The following is a 24,406-nucleotide window of genomic DNA, read 5'->3' on the forward strand; positions in this document are numbered from 1 at the left end:
AATTTTAGTTGAAAGCCCCCGCTTGTACAAAAAGTTTAAGGGAAAGCTATTGGACAATAAAGTTTTGTGTGTATAAAGTAATTTTCGCACGACGATAGCTTACCGTCCAATTGGAAAACATTGAATGAGAATGTTTTGATTTTGAAAAAAAGCTTTTATTTCACAATTAATTAACTTTTCAGTGAATTACTCTTTGGTTTATTTTGTTCGTAGTGGATTGTAGTGAATATAGAAAAAATATACAAAATTGGTCAAATTAATGGGAAAAGGTTGTTCAAAAGGTAAATATAGAATGATAAGTAAATTAATTAATGATTTCACCATTATCGGATTTCTACATGATAATTTATTCATTGCGATGACTCAGATGCTCAACATACAGTACAAGACGACGGAAAACAAGATACAATGGAGAACCTCAAAACAAGTGACTACAAATCTCGTTTAGAGAATAAGTTATGCTTATCAAAAGAAAATCCAGCTCCAATTTTCGATATATCACAATGCAATATAGATAAATTACCCGTTTCGTTTGCATTCATCAAAGTACTACGAAAGGAAATCCTAATTCTCAGCAGAAATCAATTAAAATCGTTAGCTTCTGGAGGTGAAATAAAGGAACTTGAACTTATAAAAGTCATCGATTTAAGCTATAATAAGTTCAAGATCATCCCAACCGAATTATGCTATCTAAAAAATCTAAAGGTGAGTAAATAATGATGTCAGTATGATTGCATGCCATTAAATATTTATTATATGTTCTTTGAATGAATAATTCGTGTATGCATACAACATATAACATGTATCTATAAATATTATCTATAATTATTAGGAGCTATTTTTATCGCACAACAACTTGACGCGTCTCCCTAACGTGTTGAATCGGCTTCAACAGTTGGAATTATTAGATATTTCACATAATGACTTGGTTGATATTCGTTCAATATCATTTATGCCTAATTTGCGGATTCTCAATATTTCGGGCAATCCAAAACTGGAAATTTTACCACCAGAACTCGCAACAAATGACAATTTAAGCGATTTAGTGTTCGATCATGAAAACATCAAGTCTCCAGCTATGGAGATTGTATCAAAAGGAACCATAAACATTTTGAAATACTTCAGAAATTGTGGTACGTTCTTATCATTATCAGTTAATTGACGTATGTCAATAAATAATTAAATTTTTAATTCAGATGACTACTCGGAACTTATGACGGCACCAAATGATTTTGAAGCTGAAGATAATGCAATCAATCAACAATCCAAAATAACTACAAGTAGAATAATTGACGACTCAATGACAGCTGCAACGAAGAAATTCTTAAATAAAGAGAAAGTACAAGCACCCGACTTTATGAATAATGAAATGAACGAACAGTTGATGAAAGAACACCAAAAGAAAAAGGAAGAAATGCTTAAATCCTTATTGGAACAACAAAAATTCACTGAAGATGCTGTCAACAAAATTCATTTGGAGAAAGATGCTGAACGACAAAAGTTGATTGATGATATTAAGGAATGTAAGTAGGAATTGTAACGTTTTTTTTATATTTAAAAAAAGTGTCCTAAAGTTCAGTTTCGTTCAGTTCATTTTGAATTTTTGAAAATCGTTGAATTTCAAATTTTTAACTAACCGTTATTTTCAGACGAGGTGTCATCATCAGTAGTAGTTAACGAGTTGCTTTCGTTGAAAAAAGGACCTGATCCTGCTTTATTAGAGCTTGAGGATAAAGCGCGCGATGCTTTGTTAGAGAAAGTAAGAAAAATAAAATAATTAACTTAATGGTCTGTCATTAATGCTAATAAATTCTTATAAAACAGGTTCATTTAGAGCAAAGTGAACTTCGAAAAAAGGATATTATATCTGCTATGTCTCAACTGTTGAAAGAAGAACTGGATCTCATCGATAATTACAATTCAGAACGTTCAAAATCATCAAAAATTTTGTTAGAGAATGAAACGAAAAATAATCTCCTGCTCAATGAGGTATTCGATGAGTATGACAAAAACAGAAGTCAACTTGTTGAGAAAATTAATCAAGATGAAGAATGGCAAAAATCAGCTGTTGCTACATGCATTTTGCGTACCGATGCACGCACCTGGGGATTAATGGAACAAATCAAAATCGTTGAAGTACAAATAGCCGGTAAGATCAATAAGTTCAATTGTGTCAGTTGTAAATCTATAATGGATTATTTACAGCAATGACAAATTATGAAATCGATAAAAAGAAAATGAATCAAGAAGAACTACTAAATGACGTTGCCGAACAGAGATCAAATTTGACCATGATCTTGCTTGATTTGATGGATCAACAGGTAGTTTATTATTGTAATTAAAAAGTCGATAATCTTGTTTACATGAAATCTCGTGCACACATATAGGAAAAGAGAAAAAATCAGCTGCTACAAACACTTTCAGATATGGAAAATCAGAAGACAGAAAACGATTTCTGGCTATTACAATATCAAAAATTGATTGATCGAAATGGAGTCATGCAAAATGCACAGGCATCAATTGATCCCAATTTGGGATATAATTTCTTGCTCAATGGAGTAATTCATGTAGTGCCATTCCTGCTTAAAATATGGAATAATAAAAATTTCGCCCTCGAGAAAGTTACGAATGAAGATCTGCAAAATGCTGGAATCAAAAATCCAAAAGATCGTGAAGGAGTTTTAAAAGCAATTCAGGATTTCCTTGCCAATAATAAAAACAATAATGCAAAAAGTATCGATGATGATGATGACATTCCTTGTTGTTCAAAGACTACATCGAATGATGTTAATCCACAAATGCCTACTGCTCCCACTCAGGAACCAAAAAGCCCAACATCAAGTGCCTCGTCATCGCACGATGCTACTACAAATGCTGCTGAATGCGTTATTTGCATGGATGCGGTCACTCGTGTTATTTTCTTGCCTTGTGGTAAGTCATACTATATTCCTTATTTTTGGATGTGCCTAATTGTTTTTTCCAGGTCATTTATGCTGCTGCATTAGCTGTTCAAGTGATTTAACAAGCTGTCCAATGTGTCGTGGAACAATTGAAAGAAAAATTAAAGTTATACAACCCTAAAAAAATTATGTGTGCGTGATACTAGCAGAAACTAATGTTATTCTACACCAAACTTATTACCTATTTAGCTTTTCATTACTACTTATGACAAGGAGAAAGACATTCTTTATTTATATCTCTTTATGATGCTTCAAATTAATAAATGAAGAAAATCGTGCAAGTTTGTTCAACTTTGATATTTATACGCTATATTACTATATCAAGAAACAATGTTTTAATGCATATTTATGACATGTTGGTTTTTACGATCATACAAGATTTATATTGAAACAGTTTCCTTATCATTTGTACTTTGTGTATTTTTATTAAATTTTAAATTTTATTAACAAACTGAAAGAAAATTTGCAATAATATTATGTAAAATCACACGCCGTTTTCAGTCGTTAAGTGTGCCATTTCTTCTCAAATCGTTAAAAATGTTTTTCTACTCTATTACAAAACAAAAACAATAATATTAAGGAAAATTTTATAAATCATCAAGAAATTGTTACCAAAAAAATATTTGTGATGATACGCATTTTAAATATATATTATTAAAGTATGAAAAAAATGTTTTGGCGCTGAAAAAATACAAACCATCAGTCTTTAAATTTCACTTAATATAAACTTTCTAGGTTTCTCATCTATTTCTTCTTGTGATGAACGACTCCGCCATATCGAGCGATGAACTTTTTGATATCAAACTTGCGCTTGCAGCCATCATAGTTCATAAAACGAATCTTTCCAAAGATTTTTCTCTCGCCCCAGCCTTGATCGTGGATTCCTCCTGAAAAATTTAATTAATAGTTTAACGAATTTTCAAGATTTGAAAAGTTATAGTTCGAAATTTGAACTTTCCAGTTTCTTCCAATATAAAATTCAAATTTTCAAAAACGGTTAAATTTTAAATTCAAAAAAGCTTTAAATCTTACCAATACTCCACATGCAGCCAACATATCCATTCGGATCTCTGCCATCAAGATTAAAACGATCATTTAAATAAATTGCTGTTTCAAGACCTTCTTCTGGCGATGCTGTCCATTCTAAAATCTTCTTTGCCCAATACATTCGTAAAAATCCGTGCATTTTACCTTCCTTTGTCATTTGAATTTGTGCGCTATTCCATAAATCATCATGAGTTTTTGCCTCTTCAAATTCTTTGCGTGTATAAACATAATCACGTTTGTCTTTACGGTGATCATTTAATGTTTTCATTGCCCAATCAGTGATTCCTTTTAGATTATCGTAATTAGGATTATAGAAACAAAAATTATCACTCAATTCTCGACGAACAATTGCTTCCTCACAAAAGGCATCAACACTAGCGGAGGCTGAACTTTTGTATTTTTTGACTTCAATGATTGAACGTTGAACAGCGATTTGACCATAATGGAAATAAGGCGATAAATTTGACAAAGCATTTAAGGTTGGGTCATTCCGTTTGTCGCTGAAATGTTTTAATCGTTTCATTATGAAAGAGTCAATCATGTCAATGCCATTTTTGTATCCTGGCTTAATCCAGTCAACTGGTCCCACAGATCTATCAACTTTGAGTGATTCTATAAGATCCTTCCAATCAATTGGCTCTGGACGGTATGAATCTTTCGGTTTATAAGTATGCTTTATTAAAGGCGGAAATTCAGTCAAGTATTCTCCAAGCTTGCTGTTGATTTTATTACGAATTGTTCGAGCTGCATATTCCTGCTTATCAGAAGCTATCCAAATTGGAACAATATTATGAGCATCAACTTGAATAAATGGCACTTTTGATGGCAGTTCCTTCTTAATATTTTCAACCCATTCACGGTGAATCCTTAAAGGCGAAAAATCACAGACTAGAGCTCCAATCTTAAAGTCTTTAACAAACTTTGGTATTTCCTTCTTATGTTCTCCTCTTAATAGATGGAAATTAATACTTAATTTCTTCAGATCCTGTGCGACTTCTTCCAATCCTTCAAGCATAAACTGATAATGCCTTAATGTAGCTCCTGGAAAATTGTCTATTAAGCAGAATACGACGTGAAGTGGTAATTTATTCTTTAAAGCAAGCTTCTGTGTGAATAGCATAGCCCAATTATCCTGAACTCTGTAAGAAATAAAGTATATAGTCAGGATGCAGCAATAATTTATCATTATTATGAAATTACTTACCGCTGATCTCTTGCCATCCAGTAGCAAATTCCTCCTTCACTGTTTGTTTCTGGAACCTCCTCATACTTATTGAGGATCTTTATGCGTTTCTTGTTGAATTTGAAGTCTAGAATCGATTCCGCTGTTTTTAATCGATTATTTTGAATTTCTTCCAAGAAATTTTCATTTTTTGCTTTTTTGGATGTTGAAGGTTCCTCGGAGCTCGCTGTTCGCTTCATAATAATCCTAAAATATGTTATGATACTTAATAAATTTTGATAATTTATTAAAACTAGCTGCAAACCTTGTAAAATTAAAATATTTAATTCTTCTGAACAAAATTGTTGACATAAAAAAAATCTGACAGAAAAAAGTCGTTAAAATTCAAAAAGAGCGCAAAAAAATCGGATAAAAAAGTTTCTGAAAAAAAAAATGAGAATTAATAAATTATGGATCAAGTACAGGAGATAGAGAACTTCTATGGTGTTTATTTGCTTGTTAACAATAACGACAACCCAAAATTTAACGGGAGATGTTATGTCGGTGAGTCAAATTGGATTTTTTGCCATTTATTGATATTTTAAAAATAAAAACAGCTTAAAAATAATTTTTTTTGCCAATATTGCAACATAATCCACACGACAAAAGCCATTCCGGTCGTTTGCTATGACTGCATTAAATATATTGAATGCGTTTCAGATGTCAATTCTTCGTAATATGAATAAATTTACTTTCTAATGCCACCCATTATTATTTTTGACATATTTCTTAGGGTTTACGGTGAATCCAACAAGACGAATTAATCAGCACAATAAAGGAAATAAATTTGGAGGAGCAAAACATACTACAAGAGTTCCTGGACCATGGTCGATGGTATTAATTGTACATGATTTTCCGGATAATATTTCAGCACTAAGATTTGAATGGGCATGGCAGGAACCAAAGAATTCAAGAAGGCTTAAAGTCATCGAAAGTATACAAAGAAAGAAGCCTAGTGAAAGCTGGTTCAAATATCATTTTCGTATCCTAACAGAAATGATAAATCTTCCACCTTGGAATCGATTGCCATTAAAAGTTCGATGGCTAGAACAAGATTTTTGTACTGACTTTCCACAATCAAGATTCCCCAATCACATGGTAATCTGTTTTGGACCAATTAGAGCTCGAAAAAAGACAATAGCAGCTGCGGAACAAAGTAAGGAATTAATGGATATAATCAGAAAACGAAAGGAATGTCATTTGTGCATGAATGACATTCAAAATCTCGAAACAGATCGAGTTCTTTGTGTTAATCCAAAATGCAAATTAGTGGCGCATATGAAATGTCTCGCAAAGACATGCTTAGAGACAAATCATTATGTTCCAATACGAGGTGAATGTCCGCTTTGTGAATATAAATTCTTATGGAATGATATAATACGAAAGAAAAAGGGATTATCTGTAAATATTGCAGACAATGAAGATGAAGGAGACTATGATATCTGACTTGCTTGCTGTTGTTTTATGTATCTCATTGTGATTTAAGATGAATAAGAAGAATCGATTATTATTATTTCAATAAAAGCCTATACTTAAGTCTATAAAAATAAAATTTATGTTATTACGAATTGGCAACATCTGATGCGGTCAAGATTTAAATTTGTGAATTTTTTACGGTCAAAGCTTATCAGAGGCGAAAGGCATTAGATGTTAAAAGTGTCTGTTAACATCTTGTGATGACTTTATCATGATTTAATGAAAGACATGCTTTTTTGTAAACATTTTGTGAATATTTAATGCAATCTTGACTGTCTAACGATGTTATTGATGGCTTGGTTGGAGGAACGTTATTTTGGATGCTTTGGTTCTTGTTGTCAGTCGTTCAGTAATTTCTTTGACTTCGTTTCAATTCAGTTCATTTGAATTTCAAAAAACCGTTAAAATTTGAAATAAAAAAAACCGTTATTATGATCTTGAATTTTAAATCAATAATTTATTAATTAATGACATGATTAATCTGCGCTTACAAGCCATTAATTAAAGAAGACTCGATAATTTTTAATCAATATTCACGCCTCTCAACACAAACATTAGCAAATAGCTATAATCGTAAGAGATACTTGATGTATCTAAAGAGGATGCCTCCTTAAAGAAACTAATTGAACAATATAATATAAATAAACAAAATAGATGAAGGAATAAGAGGAGTAAAAATGAAATGGAAAAATTGCAAAAGCATTTCTTCAAAGCTCAAGCAAAAAAAAGACTGATAGTCCGTTATGTCATGGTATTGATGACCGAAAACTAGTATCAGAAGAAGAAAAAAGATTGAGCAATTACAGCAAAGTCAATCGCACTATAAAAGATGGTGTTCAGCGTTGATAACTTGCAGTCCATTTTCATCTGTCGAATATCTCTAGTATCTTTTTTATAAAGTGTTAAATATTTGTCAAACATGAAGTTTATGGTAAGGAAAATTTATGATCAACGGAATCGATTATGGAAATTAATTAATCAATTTTATTGTAGATTCTCATCGCATTTTTTGTGAGCGTGATGCAAGTTGTGCTTAGTGATCGGGATGCTATTGTGGTAGAACAATTGAGTAATGTTAATCCTGATGGAAGCTATAGTTATGTGTATAAGACTAGCAATGGAATCAATGCTGAAGGTTAGTAGCTCTAGATCTAATTCCGATACTTAATTAATTTCTTTTAAAAAATCTAGAAAGCGGAAAAGGCGCCGAATTTGCAAAGGGCAGCTTTAGTTATACATCAAATGATGGTCAACCAATTGCACTTGAGTACGAAGCTGATGAGAATGGTTATCGACCAAGAGGGGATCATCTTCCAACACCCCATCCAATCCCAGACTATATTCAGCGAGCTTTAGATTTCATTAGAAACAATCCACCAGAAAACTTATCTAAATAAGCTCAATTATTCTAGATAATTCATTCATCTTCCTCTACGTCTTTTGTATACATGATTTTTCACACTATTTTTAGTTTTATAAATATCAATAAAATATGAATTTTTGTTAATGTTAATGAACATTTTTTTCTCCTTTGACAACATTTTTGCATTTTTTGATATATTGAAGGTCATTAAACCGTCACTAATTCAGATGTTCACCATTTGACGAAGAAGAAAAATACTATAGGTGCAACCTTTAGCTTAACGATTCATAAGTTGTTGTTTTTTTCGATCTTATTTGAATATATTTTCATTAATAACGCAAAAAAAGCATGTTTGTCAACAATTTTGATTGGAATTTGAGGTTGAAGAGTTCTATTGAACGCAGATTGACAGATTTGGTCCACAATTAATTTATAGGGTTTTAGATGACTGTTATATAGTTTTGAATCATTCAAATTGAAAAAGTTCGTTAAATTTGTTATTTGAAACATTTGTATGGTTCTTATATGTAAATGTAATCATTTATATGGTTTCAATAAAAATTCAAATTTAAAAATTCCGTTTAAATTGAATAGAAATAAATTAGCAATTCTAATGCGCCTTGCTGCACCCAAACAATCAACAATCGTGACTAATTTCTTCAAGATAAGCTCTTTTCATTTGTTTATTTTGATTTTTACATTCAATGTTACCCAACAATATTCGCGAGCCATCAATGAATCATTTAATCTTAAGATTTTGTGCTTATAACAAATAAATATCTCGGTCGTCTAGACTCATATAAGTGCGATTGCATTTGATTGTAAAAAATTACAATTTTATGACATTTACTATGATTTAAGGAAAAGAGAGCACACCGATATGATTTATTGCTTCATATTTAAGTGTGTCTTCTTTTAAATAGCACTTTTATTGGGTCTGAAAATTTACAACAGTCTAATAAAGATCAGACAACGGCCTATTATTGCCCACGCACAAGCATAAAACTGTATTAACACATTCAATTAGCCCAACTTAATTTACCATAAATAATGTGAATATGACACCAACAGAAGTCACTCGATTTGCATATTGAATATCAAACAAACAAAAAAAAATTCACTAAAATTTCCATAAATCCCAACGGTTTGTAGCAAACGCCATTGATGACTATTCGATGAGATGTTTGTTTTAATGGATATACATGATAATATCTAAAGACTTTAAATCATTTATTATTTTTGAGATACACATCTTGTATATTGTGAATGTAAAAGAATTTATGTCTCATGAACTTGACAATGGCTGATTTTATTATCAAATGTTATATATTTTTCGTATAAAACAATATTCAATGATGATTAAGTGGCTCCTCTTATGATACATTTTGTACAATGGAATTCCTCAGTCTATCACTCTGCCCGGTAGCTTTTTATTGTATAAAATCTTGTTCACAACTAGCTTTTCATTAACTACTTCAACCTTTGCCAAAAGCTCCATTCCAAATGTGTATTTAATCATTTGTCTAAATTTTGGTAAAAGAATTCTTACACTTGGCGGTGATCTGTCTTTGAATACCTGAATTATGATTCCATCACTTTCTTGAAGATTCTATTTATTTATGGAAAGAAAGCGAGAAATTGTTATATCATTAATTAGCAAATAAATATCACACAAACGCGAAGCTTGATCCAAATGCATTTTTTTCCGCAAAATTAACTCTAAACTTTTTGTTAAATCATCAGATGTTAAACAAATAATAAATATTTTTTTTGGGTATTGTGCTCATCAAATTTTGGCGGTTTATCACATTTCGAATTAACAAGTTTCAAAGATCGGCTACTCGTATTTCACATCTGTTCCAGAAAAAAATCGATTTGCAATTTGATAGATCTTAATTATGTGAGGTATTTCACGCGGGAAAAATTTGCATTTGTATCGTTTTCAAAATGTCTTGGATTCAAAATAATAATTACCTTATAATACACCTTAATTACATGTCCTGTATCAAGAAGTACGATTTCAAAATTGAATTCATAAATTCCAACTATACAAGCAGTCATTAGTTTCGACTGTAATGCCTTAATAAAATGGATTAAATAAAGGTTTGAGCTATCATCACCAGCTAATTTAGCATTATATTTTTGAATGTTGCATATATTTGCCAATTTTTGAACTTCATCAGGTGTTCTTGACGGGACGGGTTCATAATTTAATGCGGCATTTAAAACTCGATGAACCAATATATCCGCATATCTACGAATTGGACTTGTAAAGTGTGTATAGATTGGTGTTGATAATGCATAATGCCAAAAAGCATCAGGATTTTTAGCCATTGAACTACAAAAATATCTTGCTCTTGTCATTGTTTTTGAAACCATTTGATTAATGCTTGTTCTCATGGCGTTTGGATATCTTGCAGACGCAACCAAATTTTCTATGGACTTTGAAAGTGCGGCAGATGAGCTCGTATCGAATTGAATTTTTTGTTTGTTCAGTATCTTTATCAACTTATTCAAAGCATTTTCGTTCGGAGCGTCATGCTGTCTCAATAGTGATATATCAGGAAATTTCTCATAGATGAATTTTGCAACATAAATATTTGCTAACAACATAAATTCCTCAATTAATCGATTTGAATCTTTTTGAATATAGTTTGCAAAATCAACAGGAGTTTCCATTCTCTGGTCATCTTTTTCAAACTTAAAATACAACTTCGGTTGATCAATTTTAAGTGCACCATTTGCTTTGCGATTAGATCGCATTACCACAGCCAAATTCTGTAGCTTTACAATCACTTCTGCTACATCAGCAACTGTAAATCCATTATAAATCACGGGAAAATCAGCCTTTAAATCATCCCAATTTTTGTCTTTCTTTTCAATCACTGCTTGTGCATGATCATAACTTAACTTTCCACATGAATTGACAATCGAACGTGTATATCGCGTGTTGAATATTTCTGCTGTCTCAGGATCCATTTCGAAGAAAACACTGTATGCCTGGATGGATAGAAGAAAGAAACAATCATTAAAAATTTTGTCAATTGCAATTTAATTAACGGTTTTTTGATATTCAAAAAAAATTCTTCGTGAAGTTTTAACGAAGTTTTGAAATTCAAAAATTTCAAATTTTGTTTGATCGTTAAATTATGAAAGTTTAAATAGCTTACCAATTTGTCTGATCCAGGCAATAATGAACATAAAAAGCATAGCTGCTCAGGCAACATGTGATAAACAGTATCAACCAGGTAGATTGTCGTAGCTTTTTCTTTCACAATATTGTCTAAATCTGAATTTTCTTTAACAAAATAAGAAACATCGGAAATATGAACTCCAATTTCGAGATTTCCATTCGGTAAACTTTCACAGGACAATGCATCGTCTAAATCTCTAGCGCTCTCGGGATCAATTGAAAAAATACATTTCTTTCTTAAATCCTCACGATATTCAAATTCTTTTGCGGGGATTTCAAATGGTTCTTTTGGCAATTCGTCGATAATTTTTTGCTCAAAAGGCACTGGATTTAAGTTATTTTGCTGTAAAATAGCAATATTTTCTGTCTTTAGTTGACCTTTATTTCCTAAAATGGAAACAACTTTTCCTTCTGGAATGTCGTTAAGCCAGCTAGTAATTTCTACCGTCAATAAAAGCCTTTCATTCAATTCGATGTTAGTCGGAATTCCAGTACGAACATCAATCTTTACATTCGGTACTTTTGGATCACGGACAATAACCATCAAAAATTTTCGATTTTTATTGACATTTAGGAATGGAGCAAAAGATCCAATAACTCGACGAGAATGTCGTTGCTCTAAAATTTCTAGGACAAATCCAAAATTCCTATTTTCAGATATATCAGGAGATGGCTCATCTAATACTGCTGCACTACTTTCTTCTGGACGTTTATTACATGGATCATTTTTCAACTCATTAGAATTATCTCTTTTGACAACAACGCGAACGTAATCTCCTTGAAATGCATGCTTACGTAAAATTATCATATTTATGCAGACATCCTTCATTCCACGTTCATGTGTCACATATGCTTCCTTATTATTCCTTTGATTGATACGAATTTCACCTTCAAGGATGTATGCTTGTTTACTATTTAAAAGATATTTAACTATATCCTCAAATGAAGTAATGCTCGCATCCATATCTCTTATCTCATTTTTGAAGAGAGAAAGTACATTTTGCTCATAAATTCGTTGATTCACATCTTCATAATTGCCTGGAATAAATCTTAATTGCTCGATTTGCTTTTTCTCTTCCTTAAGGACTTGCTTTTTCTCTTCCGGATTTGGACATTTTACTTCTGAATTATTCTTTTCTTCAGATACTTTGCTTGGAATAAATCTTGATTGCTCGATTTGCTTTTTCTCTTCCTTAAAGACTTGCTTTTTCTCTTCTGGATTTGGACATTTTACTTCTGATTTATTTTTTTCTTCAGATACTTTGCTTGGAATAAATCTTGATTGCTCGATTTGCTTTTTCTCTTCTGGATTTGGACATTTTACTTCTGATTTATTTTTATCTTCAGATACTAAAAATTTAGGTGGCATGTAAGTAAAATCATTGAATCCTTTACGTTTAATAAACATTCTTTCTTCAGCTTTCTTTAGAATTGCTTCATTTCGTTCATTGTCTGGCAGTTCCAATATTGACATCAAAAATTTATCAAGTTCATTCAAATGACTTTTACAAATCTTCAGTTTCAGCAACTTTGGTACCATTTGCCATGTACTGAATTGTTGTAATTGATAAAGCTGCTCAAATGAGTATCTATAGATTTCAACTTCATTGTTAGATGTCTTGATAAGAGTTTTTGGAATTGGCAGTTTATTATTTTTGTTAGACTTTATCTTAATTATCGGTGGACATCCAATGCTTGTGCTTGAAGAAGACTCAGAAATTGCAGGTTTCTCTACTACTATTCCATTTAATGGATTTTCATTAATAATCGACTTAAGCTTAGGTTTGACATTATTAGCAATTTCCTGAATTTTCTTATTTAATGCCAGTATTTCTTCTCGATTTCTTGCTTCCCTCTTTTTGATTTTTGGAACTTTTAGTTCTGGAACATTGTGTAATTTCATTACAGATTCGGAAGTCATTATACCAGTTTGCAGCTTTTTGAGGCAGTCAATAAGTTCTTTAGTTGCTTTTGTGTCCTCATTGTTTTTAGCTTGTGACTGACTTTTTTCTGGCGACTTTGCTTTTTGACTTTGATCATTTTTTATAGCGATTGACATGCTTTTAAATGATCCATCAAGATTTTTTACCTTGTCTATTGTCCGATGATCATCGTTTTTCTTTATTTCCTTCTTCCTCTTTTCCCTTTTCTTTTTATCTGGAGACACTGAAATTAATTTTATTTCATAATCCAGTGAAATTTTTCCACAATTTTTAATAATAATTCAAACCTGATTTTCGCGGCGACCTGTTGATTGCTGCCAAATTCTCGACTGCATTTAAATCAAGTCCATAATAATAAAACTCAGCTGTTGAAATTGCCGGTTCTACTGTAAGTAAGATTTTCCGTTTCGTGACAATGCAAATTACACAAAAATATACAATTTACCTTTGGAAATGCTTAATTTTGCAAGATCTGTACATAATTCATCGCCATCTGAAACCTTTTCTTTATTTTTATCCTTAGCCATTATTAAAAATGAGCATGTACTGTTAAATTATTAATAAAAATTAATGAATATTAAAATTTGCGAAATGAGCTTTCTAAATGAAAATAAAAATTGTCTGAAATTCAAAAATATTTTGACCGTTAAAAAAAACTCAAAAATTTATTTCGTTATAGAATACATTTTTATTAAAAGCAAATTAAAAGGCTTACATGTAAGTAAAATTGATCGATTTTTCATGATGATTTTTTTATGTCTTCTCTGTATAATTTCCTTTATCGCTAAATCATTAAAAAATGTAGTCAAAATTCTTTTTTTTGTCCCTAATTCATGTCATATAATTAAATTTTTTTACTCGATTTGATCAAAAACTAAGTGTATTGTCATGTTTAAATAATTTGCTTCCTCCTTTGCCATCATTCTTATTGAAATGAATACTGAATTAATGATACATTACGGCTCAAAATTGCCTTTTTTCTAATTTTTTCTAAATTCAGGATGTCTGGATGTGTTAACAAACAAGCATTTTTGGCCATCAATTCTTTGTAAGAATTTTGAAAGAGAACAGTCTAAAGAAACGTTTAATTCTTTGCATTTAAAATGCTATATTATCACAAAACATAACTGTCAAAGAAATTTTGAATTTTATCCTTAAAGATTTTTTTCAAATTATTTTTATCCGTTATAAATTTAATTTTTTTTTCAAACGTTAAACACATTCAAACATCCTGTCTAATTTTTAATTTTTTTGAAATTACATCGATTCCTCTATGGTCATATTCTCCTTTAATTCGCTATGATACGCTATATCCTCTAATTTAACACATTTTTAAACTTTTACCACTCAGCTTAATTAACAAAAAATAATTTTACGTCCATAATAACTTGAGTTAATGTGGTGATTATTCCCTTTCGTCCTACTTAATTGTGAATAACAATATTGCTATTTGAAAATTTCTCATTTCATACTGATTTTGTTGTGTTTTATGTATTTTAATTCTATTATAATAAAATGGATATGATTTCGTTTTTATTTGTGTTATGCAAATGTGGTTTTGCTGTTGATAATAACATTAATGTCCAACAAAAAAGCATTAAAACAGATCAACGTCCGTATTTCGGTGATTTTCCCAATAGCCTCCAGCATAGACCCAATCGTCTTGCTTCGTAATTGAATTGTGCTTTATCTTGAACCATCTGAAATATGATAAAGGATGAACAGGAAAGTAAATTGTTAGAAAATGTCTATATTAAGGATAATAGCTTGTCAAATTTCCTGATTGCTGACAAAAAATTATCGAAATTTAACAGTTTTTAAAAATTTAAAATAGAAATGAACTGAAATAAAATGAAGTATTGATTACTGAACAACATGAATTCAATTCAGTTCAGTTTAAAGATTTTCAATTATTTTCTAGTCGCCAAGCTGTCTCAATCTACATGCTGGATAACAGCCAACACAGTAACAAGAATAATGAATCGTTAAGCCAGTGAGTCAGTCAACCAAAACTGAACTCATTAGCATGATTATCTTCCAAAAAAACAGTGATAACAAGGTCATGTGACAGTATTAAGTATAAATCTGTTTTCGCATACCTTGGCTGCCAGTCATCAACTCCGCCATTTTTGGTTTTTCGAGACTTTCTGGTCTCACGTTGTTTCTCTTCTAAACGATTTTTCTCAACGATCGCACCTTCAACATCACCATGTTCTAATTTTCTAATGTCTGGTCGTAATCGTGAGTCCGTAGGCTGTAATTTTGTCATATGAGTTTCAATTTCGTTGAGCGACATTGCGAAATTCGTGAATGAGAAATAATTTGCACTACTGTCTGGTCGAGGATCAACAGTCCATAAAGTTTCTGAATTTGGTATTTCAATTGAATAAGTAGATTGTGATTTCGGGATGTTCATTTCGACCGTTTCTGGTTCCGGTGATTTATCGTGTGGATGTTCATGGACGTCATTATCTTGTATAGAGAGACTTCTAAATGAGGACATTTTTAAGCTATTAAGCTTTGAAAATACTTTTCTTGGTGTATGAGCTGGTGATTCTGAATTAGGGCTTTTGCTTCCGTCAGAACGTTTGAATTTACTGGGATTATCCTTCAAATACGCTTCATATGAATCATAATCTGTACATTTAAGTACGTCGGTCCATCGTCCATAAAGGAATAGCTTCTTCTTGCTATAAATTGGAAATTGAAAAAAGAAAAAAAAAAATCAATTAAATTCTTTATCACGTCAAAATGCCATTATCATCACTACTACGTACTTTCCGTCTAATATTGTTCCTTCAACGCGATGTAAATCCTTATGTATTGAGCCAGCTGCTTTAAATTGCAAAATTGCTTTTAATCCACTTTGATGATTGACAATCTCAATTGTTCCATACTGTTCCATCCATAACTTTCCGACAATAACATTGTGTATTGTACAATTTGGATTATTCCAAGAATAAGTCTCGCCCCATTTTGGCAATTTTACTGTCACCGTCCCTTTTGGTTGAATCTCAATAGATTTACCCCAGAATTTTATTTTCGGATAAATAGATCCGTAAAATTGAAAGCTTGGTGATTCAGCATGAAAAGCTGATACAGGTGGATGGTGACTAACTTGTTCACATAAGCATCGGAACTCAGGACGTTCTATTTCATATGTTTCGCCTAATAAAGGATTAAATGGCTTTCCCATTCTGTCCCAATTGCACGCTAAAGCTGATACAGCAAACGCCGCAATATATTTCATGCGATTTATCGGATCTGTTTGTTCTGATGCAATACGTAATAACTGTGCATATTCCATGTATTCAACCATTCGTTGTAAGAAGCTAAGAGGTTCATTGAAGTGAACGGGCATTGTTATTTTGCTTAGATCCTTTCCTATACATCCTTTAAGAATCGACATCATGTTTATGTCTTGTTTCTCGAACATCGGTGCTGGTAGGCTTTTTCTGTTGATTAAATATGAGTGATGGGTATGATAAATTAATGTGTAAAATTTGTTTAAAGCTAAAATGTCATGTGCCAAAATTTTGTGGTGACATGTGTCTGATTAATTCAATATTGTCGTAATTTTACACGACAGCTAATTTGGCCTAGTTCAAAGCTCGGCGAGCAATAATTTAATTTTTGAGTACAATCTCAGCTTTAATCTCAATTAAGATCGCAATAAATCATTTTCTCCTCATTTTTAATGCCGCACTTTTTTTCTTCATGTTTTATGGCTGCAGTTATCAAATAAAGAAAGAATAAGCTTTGGCAAACAAAAATAATGCTACGTCACTAACAGCGTAAAAATTCATTGTATTATTAATTTATGTGAATAAAGGAGATGAATATCCTTTTGTTCATCAAATGGAAAACATAAAACAATTTACACCTGTAAAGATAATCGTCACAACTTTTTGGGAATTCACCAGATTGGGATTAGTCTTATCCAAATAATCAGTGCTGACTCATGTTTATTTTTCCATTAAAATTTCTTACTCATATTTTCAATAAATGTAATTTCATCATAATCTCTAGAAAAAACCTTAATTAGATATATCAAGAAAACGAACAAATGTCGCAAAGTCAACATGTGCATGAAGCGCACGTTTTGAGGTGAAAATTTAATAATTTAAATTTGTAACGATTTTCAAAAATTTAAACTGTTGAACTTAACGAAAACGAAGTAGGTTTTTAAGTTTGTTTACAAATAAAATTTTATTTGGTAATGTTTCAATATTTTGCTAAGTCAGTTTTAAGCAAGTTTACGTGCATTTAATCAAGCAGTTCTGAAATAACAGAATGTGAAACCAAGTAAATATGTCAAATCGATGATTAATTTCTCAAAAGACTTTGTATGCTTCAATCAGATGTTATCAATAAAAAGTAAAATAATCCATGAATTTGGTTCCTTATCAGAACTAAGAGTAACGATAAGGAAACAATTTTCTTTTTGCAAAAATTGCATCAGTTTAGTTCTAGTCATCATAAGAGAAACATAGCATACAAAAATATCCATCGAAATTAATAAATAATGGAAGGTCAGGAAAAGAAAGAAAAATGTTTTCAACTTACAATAACGACCTAATAAATTAATTACAATTTTTCTTAATTACAGTTAAACATTTGCAGCTTCTTTGTATTCTGCTGATTTCAATTAGCACCATTCCGGCTGTTTTATGTGCGACAGTTGAGATACCCGTCATTCCTCAATTTCCATCAGTAAATGTCAGACAGGTTTGTTACGGATTATTTTTTGAAGCTCTTCCGCTACCATCAAATGAAAAGTACTTTATTGGCTGCATAAAAGGAGAAGGTGTAATTTTACAATGTAATGGAGAACAGATATTCGACCCAACCGTTCGGACATGTATTGACAAAATTGTGGATACTACGACAGAGATTCCATCCACAACGACATCGGAAATTCCGACCACAACACCCGGTTTCAATTATCTCTGTAGAGGGCTAAACAATGTGTTTATAAATCATCCTACAGATTGTGGTTTTGCCATTTATTGCCACAATGAAGTGGCCTACCTTAGAGAGTGTCCTGAGAATACAATTTTTGATATTAGTATAAGTCAGTGTCGTGGTGGAAATCGTGATACGTGCGAATTTTATGAAACAACAACGCCACCGGATTTTAATCGATTGTGTGACGGATTAGATCGAGTTTTTGTGGAACATCCGACTAATTGCCAAAGTGCTTTTTTCTGTCTTAATGGTATAGCAATTGAGTCGAGATGTCGAGAAAATACAATTTTTGACATAGTTATAAATAAGTAAGTCGGCTATAAAAGTGAATTTTATTGCATATATAAAATTTAATGCATTTTGCAGCTGTCGTGAAGGAAATCCTGAAACTTGTGAATTTCATGAGACTACAACTATTGCACCAGATTTCGATGGACTATGTGAAGGTGTTGTAGACCAATTTATTAATCATCCAACAAATTGTGCAAAAGCAATTTTCTGCCATAACAATCGAGCATTTCTCCGCGAATGTAATGGAGGATCTATCTTTGATTTAACTTCATCAATGTAAGTTAATTATGGATATACCGGGATATTTGAAAAAAAAATATTAATGTAATTGTTTTCCACACAAGATGTCGTCCTGGAAATCGAGAGACTTGCGATTTTTATGATGCGGACACAATCATACAACCAACACAAATTGAGGATAACTTGAAGGGTTTATGTAAAGGTCAACATTTTAATTACATTAAACATCCACATGAATGCGATAAGGCAATATTTTGCTACAATGGATATCCAATTTTAAAGGAATGCCCACTGAATAATGTATTTGATATCAGCACTGAAAGGTATGGATTTTGTCTACACAAAATTTGCAGATGTGGCTTTAACAAATAATTTATCATTTTTGGTATCTTTGCATCTAATCATAAATTTTTACTGTCAAAAGAAAAACGTTCTTCCTACATTTTTTTCTCTTGCTTCATTTGCATTTCCACCCAAACTAAATTCATCAAAATTTTCGCTCAAGTAGATTTAAAGTCTAGATAAATATCCTCATTTAGTTCTTGTTTGTTTCAAGCAATTTTATTAAATTTAACAAGTTTTCTATAATTTTAAATTAGCATTTAACTCTGATTGTCTTTCTTCTTTCTGCTCGCATTGCCATTACAAAATTTAAATTGAGATAAATCAAATAAATTCCACTCAGTGAGCATAAAATGAACCAATTAAAGCACTATGCTAGTTTGAAAGATAAAGGAGAAATTTATGCAAAATATTTAAGAACGAGAGAGACAATGGCAGATTTCGCTAAAAGACGTATTGTAAATTGTTGCTGAATGAGCTCTGGCATTATAATAAGCCATTATGTTTGGTTATCAAAACTTCTAATTAGAATGCTGAGCAGCACAAACCGTCATTTGAAATTCAAATTAAATTGAACTGAAATGAAATGAACTTGATTTTACTGAACGAAAATAATTTTATATCACTGGATTTATTTTTAATCCAATATTCATTTAATCCAATGAAGATTAATGAGCCACCGTTCTACCTACCATTCATCCAAATGGAATTTTTCAAGACATTCTCAAAAGCCCTTTTTGTAAATTTTCTATTTTAATACCTCATAATAAATTTAAATTAATGGATCAACTTTTCAACTCTCTTATTCCTCCTACATAGTTGTATAGAAAGGAACCGTGAGACATGTAAATTCAAACTTGAGGAAAAAGCTTCTTGTACAGAAGGTAAGAGTAAAAACATCATAAATATTTCAATTTATAAAATACATTTTTTCATTCCTTTTCAAAGATTTTCTACCTCACGAGACTGACAAATCAAGATATTATCGCTGTAAATCAGGTGTTGCTTATTCAATGATTTGTGAACAGAATCAAGTGTTTGATATTAGTCTATCGACTTGTGTAAATCTTTGAATTATTCCAAAGTTTATAAATGTGATATAAATTTTATGTGACAAGATATATAAAATAAATAAAAAATTAGTCATTGAGGCTTTAAAGTAACTCCAAATTCGTCTTATCAAAAAAATAGCAATTATTTCCTAAATCTTGCCTCAAGAGCTTTAGTCATCAATTAAATTTTTTGATGACATATTAAGGTAGCATTGGTAATCTTTTGTATTAATGCATTGACTTTAAAAGTACTTAAGCTGCAAGATTAGATTAGATAATGAGCATTTTATCAAATGTGATTTGTCAATTTTTAAAAAATCAAGTTCCCTTTAGTTTTAAGGTATTTTTTGGAGAATAAACACAAATTAAAAGTAATTCCTTTAATATTTTCATTAATCTTTTCCTAAATAATTCAGAAAATTCTTCTTTTTTTATTAATTAGTGAAGCAGGTATACATTGCTGTTTTACTAGCTTTCGTCTACTCTGTAGACGCTCAAGAAAATCCATGTGAAGGAGTTTACAATGGAAATCTTCCACATCCAGATTTCTGCTATAAATACTATTTTTGTTACATGTCAAATCTTACAGAGAGAACCTGTCCTAATAACACAATTTTCAGCACCATAACTGATTCTTGCGTTCATGGCAATCAGGATACATGTGAACCATACTCAATTGAAACCACAACATACCCAAATGTACAAAATACAACTTCAATTTATGTTGAAAGTACCACAACTGGATATGTAAATTTGACAACTACTCCATCCACCCCAGAAGTAGACTTGAATGAAATTTGCAAGGGTGTATTTTTTGCTGCAAGACCATATCCAAATTCAATTCATTTATACGTTGGTTGCATGCGTGGCTCGGGATTGGTCTATCAATGTCTCGATAAGGAAGAATTCGATGATGAAATTAACGAATGTGTTAGAATTTGTGAAGTACCAGATAATGTTTGTGCTGGAAGTCCACAAGTCAGAGTTATTGAAAATCCATGCAATTGTTCAAGCTTTATTGTATGTTATAATGAACGAATTATTGATACCCGAATGTGTGACGAGGGATACATATTTGATGTAGAACACGGAAGGTATAACTAGCTGTTGATATATTTTAAAGTTTAATGTATTCATTTTATTTTTCATTCACAGCTGCTATCCGGGAGATCCAAAAACTTGCCTTCCAATTGGTTCAACCACGATGGGAGTTACATTTTTCTAATATGTAGCAAGTCTGATAATTAAGTGAAATAAAATTTACGGTTGTGGATTAAATTGTGTAATTAATCATGAAAAATGTGTGATTAAAAATTTGGAACGATACTTGAAAGATATTGATAACTGCTAGTTTTTCAGGAAATGTTCAACAGACCTTCATGGAAAGTTCTACATTCCTGATATCGATTAACAAGTGAATCGGAAATAACATTGAAAAAAGGGGTGAAGCATAATAACAATGCAAAACTACTAATAACACGGAACTAATGCAAAAGGAAAACATTGTAGAATAATAATTTTACCATGAAATTATCCGTTAAGTTTAGTGAATTTGAAAAACCGGGGAATTTCCAAGAGAATTTCAGATCTTTGAATTCCTGAAAACCGTTACAAGTCTAAAATATTTGAACTTTCCAATATTTCCAAAAAATTAAGGGAAATTTTTCAAATTTTAAAATTCCGTTAAATTGTTTACTTATTCTTATTTCGCTTACCAAATGAAGAAATGGACAAAAAAAGCATGAATATATTAAGGACAAGCTTTTAAAATGTAAATAAGTTTCCATTGTTTGCTATAGATTTTCTAAAATGATAGCAATCAACGTGAAAATAGAGATAAAACTTGACTGCTAATTTATCATGCTTGTAAATGTACTAAGGAATGATGTATTACTTCAATATGGCATTAATAATTCATTGTCTTTTCAAGTCTATTTCCTAATTTATTTTCATTCTAGTGACTATCTACCGATAAATGTAATGTCAGATTATATTTCGATTTATAAAAAAAGAAGTGAATTTCACCGAGACATGAACTTTAAGGACGAAGATCTTCAACTTGATGAAAAATACATGAAGCTTTCAATTATTAATTACACATACTTAAAGAGCTTTTCTTAGCTTCCCCGGCGTCTTACTTTTTAATAAATTGTGCAAACATCTTCACTCCCTAATGAATTATGTGAGATAGATGAACGTTTATGTTGTCGTCTTCCCAAACCAACATCTTTAATTTGCATCAAGTGTCAAAAACTATAAATATTTTCCTCGTAATAAATAGAGCATAGAATTAGGAATTGTATGAGAATGAAAAGAAAAATCGATATGAAGGAACATTGTAAATTTATAGGCAACACGCAAAGCTGCAGATCTTTTTAACTTGTAAACGAAAAGCTTATAAAAGGTACCACACATAACTCAGCATTAAATGTATCATCAATATCACATTAAAGTAAGTAATCGTATCATTTTGATCTCAATCTATCTAAAGACTCGTTTTATTCAGTCATTAAAGGTCACATTATTAATTAAATCATTGCAAATGGATTGGAATGAATTGTAACATAATTTATCTTCTTTGACTGAAGAGGTCTATATGTTTTTGGATCAACTGAAAGCTTTTCTAATTCCTCAAGTGTCTCAAATCCATCAATGACCCGTCCAAAGACTGTATATTTTAAATCAAGCATTGGATGTGCTGAATATGTGATAAAGAATTGCGACTGATTAGTATTTGGACCGGAATTAGCAAAAGAAACTATGCCTCTCATATCATGCTTCAAGCTGTCTGTAAACTCATCTTCGAACCTTTCATGCCAAATTGATTCTCCACCCTTTCCACTATTTGTTGGATCTCCTGTTTGCACAATAAATCCTTTAATATTTCGAATAAACTCACAACCATTGTAATAATTTGAGGCACAAAGTGCTAAAAAGTTTTCTGATGCTTTTGGCACTTCGGAACAGAAAATTTCCATTTTTATGTCACCCACGTCCGTGTGAAGAGTTACAGACTATAGAAAATTATGAATATTTAGTTTATGAGAACAGAGAATATTGTTCAGCTATCAGAAATAATTAAATTGACACATTTTGAGGAAAATGTGAATCGACATTATTTGCCATGGATACAATATATCAATGACTTAATTATGTGCTCATTCTATTAACAAAAGTATCAGTTCTTCTTACCATTTCCTTCCTTTTCTCTCGTCCGTTGTTAATCAAATTATAATTAACTTGGTTCTTTGTTTTTATCTTGAGAACCTTTCAATTTTTTCTAGGATTTATATGGTTTTGAAACAAAAAACTAATTTTTATGATTTAAAAATCCGTTAAATTTGAATTTAAAACTTTTCAATTGTTTTCAAAAAAGCATAAAATTTGAAAATCAAAAATCCGTTAAATGCTTTAAAAGTTCCGAAAAAATTCATCAGCAACAAATTTGTCTCAAGTAGAAGAAAATGTTTTGGGAAAACAGAAAAGCGAGACTTTTCACATGTCAATTACGTATGTCGTAATCAGGACGTCGTGTATAAAATTCATAAAAACTTTTCATCAAAATTAAATTTATTCCACAACTCACCTATATTGATTTTTTGAGCATTGAGCCATCGCTGTCTTCTATTAATCCAAAATTCTATTCACATGCGATAATTATTTGTTTGTGTATATAGACAGCAAGGTAATCCAATTTATATTTTTTTGGAAGTTGGCGGAAAAAAATTAGACTCGTTTATGATTTTTTTATGTTGCGAAAGCTTTGATATTTTTCCTCAGCCGTAATTAATTAATCATTTTGAAGCATGAAATCATGAAACTTCTGACAAATTTTCAGCACATTGAATATTCAAGCATTTAAATTAAATTTTTTTCAAATAAATATGGTATTTTAATGGATCAATATTAAATCATTTATGCTCTCCGACGACATCAGTTACATATTTTTTTCAACATAAATCAATGATCTTTTTTTGTCATTTAATGACTTTAATTAATAAAAATTTAACACTTTCCAAGCACTAACATAAATTAACTATTAAAAACTTTATCATGAAAGAACTTTTCATTACTTTCACAATGGAACTTTCGGGATGGATTGACTTTATCTGTTGTCGTCACACGAATGAATGAAAATGTATAGAAGAAAATTTTCTCTGTTTTTCTATATCGAAATTATCCTCACACGATGTTCATGCGCAAATGACAGTTTATCACATGAAGTTGACATGTGAGAGAAAAAGCTCAACAGGACTTTAATCCTTTATCTCATTATTTTGATCGTAGTAATCTTTATGAATGAAAAATG

The 24,406-nt window shown here is 31.1% G+C and overlaps 8 protein-coding genes across 10 annotated transcripts; 4 read left to right on the forward strand and 4 right to left on the reverse strand.

Annotated features, from left to right (window-relative positions):
• The first annotated feature begins 94 nt into the window (after positions 1 to 94).
• LOC139094506 (E3 ubiquitin-protein ligase LRSAM1-like) lies at positions 95 to 3,656 on the forward strand. Its single transcript, XM_070645551.1, has 9 exons — positions 95 to 281; positions 368 to 705; positions 833 to 1,133; positions 1,197 to 1,523; positions 1,650 to 1,759; positions 1,825 to 2,149; positions 2,206 to 2,321; positions 2,388 to 2,931; positions 2,984 to 3,656. The coding sequence occupies exons 1-9, from the start codon at positions 260 to 262 to the stop codon at positions 3,079 to 3,081; spliced, it is 2,181 nt and encodes a 726-aa protein (XP_070501652.1). The 5' UTR covers positions 95 to 259; the 3' UTR covers positions 3,082 to 3,656.
• On the reverse strand, positions 3,341 to 5,641 carry phr (deoxyribodipyrimidine photo-lyase photorepair). The gene is made up of 4 exons (XM_070645552.1): positions 5,495 to 5,641; positions 5,212 to 5,436; positions 3,993 to 5,146; positions 3,341 to 3,847 (listed from the first exon to the last, which is right to left on the reverse strand). The coding sequence occupies exons 1-4, from the start codon at positions 5,539 to 5,541 to the stop codon at positions 3,705 to 3,707; spliced, it is 1,569 nt and encodes a 522-aa protein (XP_070501653.1). The 5' UTR covers positions 5,542 to 5,641; the 3' UTR covers positions 3,341 to 3,704.
• Positions 5,593 to 6,924, forward strand: slx1 (Nuclease slx1). 2 transcript variants are annotated; one of them, XM_070645553.1, is made up of 2 exons: positions 5,593 to 5,733; positions 5,963 to 6,924. In XM_070645553.1, the coding sequence occupies exons 1-2, from the start codon at positions 5,640 to 5,642 to the stop codon at positions 6,673 to 6,675; spliced, it is 807 nt and encodes a 268-aa protein (XP_070501654.1). In that variant the 5' UTR covers positions 5,593 to 5,639; the 3' UTR covers positions 6,676 to 6,924. The 2 variants fall into 2 exon arrangements, with proteins under 2 accessions (XP_070501654.1, XP_070501655.1); XM_070645554.1 differs by lacking the exon at positions 5,593 to 5,733 and adding an exon at positions 5,884 to 5,902.
• A 641-nt stretch (positions 6,925 to 7,565) lies between these two features.
• Positions 7,566 to 8,218, forward strand: LOC139094652 (larval cuticle protein LCP-17-like). The gene is made up of 3 exons (XM_070645779.1): positions 7,566 to 7,636; positions 7,699 to 7,840; positions 7,897 to 8,218. The coding sequence occupies exons 1-3, from the start codon at positions 7,625 to 7,627 to the stop codon at positions 8,100 to 8,102; spliced, it is 360 nt and encodes a 119-aa protein (XP_070501880.1). The 5' UTR covers positions 7,566 to 7,624; the 3' UTR covers positions 8,103 to 8,218.
• Positions 8,219 to 9,345: 1,127 nt separating this feature from the next.
• Positions 9,346 to 13,798, reverse strand: Dis3l2 (Dis3 like 3'-5' exoribonuclease 2). Of its 2 annotated transcripts, none has more exons than XM_070645783.1 (5): positions 13,650 to 13,798; positions 13,492 to 13,587; positions 11,239 to 13,427; positions 10,043 to 11,068; positions 9,346 to 9,677 (listed from the first exon to the last, which is right to left on the reverse strand). In XM_070645783.1, the coding sequence occupies exons 1-5, from the start codon at positions 13,729 to 13,731 to the stop codon at positions 9,471 to 9,473; spliced, it is 3,600 nt and encodes a 1,199-aa protein (XP_070501884.1). In that variant the 5' UTR covers positions 13,732 to 13,798; the 3' UTR covers positions 9,346 to 9,470. The 2 variants fall into 2 exon arrangements, with proteins under 2 accessions (XP_070501884.1, XP_070501882.1); XM_070645781.1 differs by having other exon boundaries at positions 13,492 to 13,590.
• A 122-nt stretch (positions 13,799 to 13,920) lies between these two features.
• LOC139094656 (oxysterol-binding protein-related protein 2) lies at positions 13,921 to 24,211 on the reverse strand. Its single transcript, XM_070645786.1, has 4 exons — positions 23,684 to 24,211; positions 15,982 to 16,659; positions 15,304 to 15,894; positions 13,921 to 14,904 (listed from the first exon to the last, which is right to left on the reverse strand). The coding sequence occupies exons 1-4, from the start codon at positions 23,710 to 23,712 to the stop codon at positions 14,802 to 14,804; spliced, it is 1,401 nt and encodes a 466-aa protein (XP_070501887.1). The 5' UTR covers positions 23,713 to 24,211; the 3' UTR covers positions 13,921 to 14,801.
• On the forward strand, positions 17,655 to 21,397 carry LOC139094657 (uncharacterized). The gene is made up of 8 exons (XM_070645788.1): positions 17,655 to 17,736; positions 17,814 to 18,480; positions 18,539 to 18,739; positions 18,808 to 19,026; positions 19,865 to 19,929; positions 19,994 to 20,468; positions 20,540 to 21,191; positions 21,253 to 21,397. Exons 1-6 carry the CDS (start codon positions 17,730 to 17,732, stop codon positions 20,116 to 20,118), a joined length of 1,284 nt encoding a protein of 427 aa, XP_070501889.1. The 5' UTR covers positions 17,655 to 17,729; the 3' UTR covers positions 20,119 to 20,468; positions 20,540 to 21,191; positions 21,253 to 21,397.
• Positions 22,603 to 23,346, reverse strand: LOC139094659 (peptidyl-prolyl cis-trans isomerase-like 3). The gene is made up of 2 exons (XM_070645790.1): positions 23,290 to 23,346; positions 22,603 to 23,111 (listed from the first exon to the last, which is right to left on the reverse strand). The coding sequence occupies exons 1-2, from the start codon at positions 23,290 to 23,292 to the stop codon at positions 22,626 to 22,628; spliced, it is 489 nt and encodes a 162-aa protein (XP_070501891.1). The 5' UTR covers positions 23,293 to 23,346; the 3' UTR covers positions 22,603 to 22,625.
• Positions 24,212 to 24,406: the final 195 nt, after the last annotated feature.

The sequence above is a fragment of the Chironomus tepperi genome, unplaced genomic scaffold (assembly GCF_022539635.2).
Source record: "Chironomus tepperi strain 1889 unplaced genomic scaffold, CSIRO-AGI_Ctep_v1 contig_354, whole genome shotgun sequence".
Taxonomy (NCBI): Eukaryota; Metazoa; Arthropoda; class Insecta; order Diptera; family Chironomidae; genus Chironomus; species Chironomus tepperi.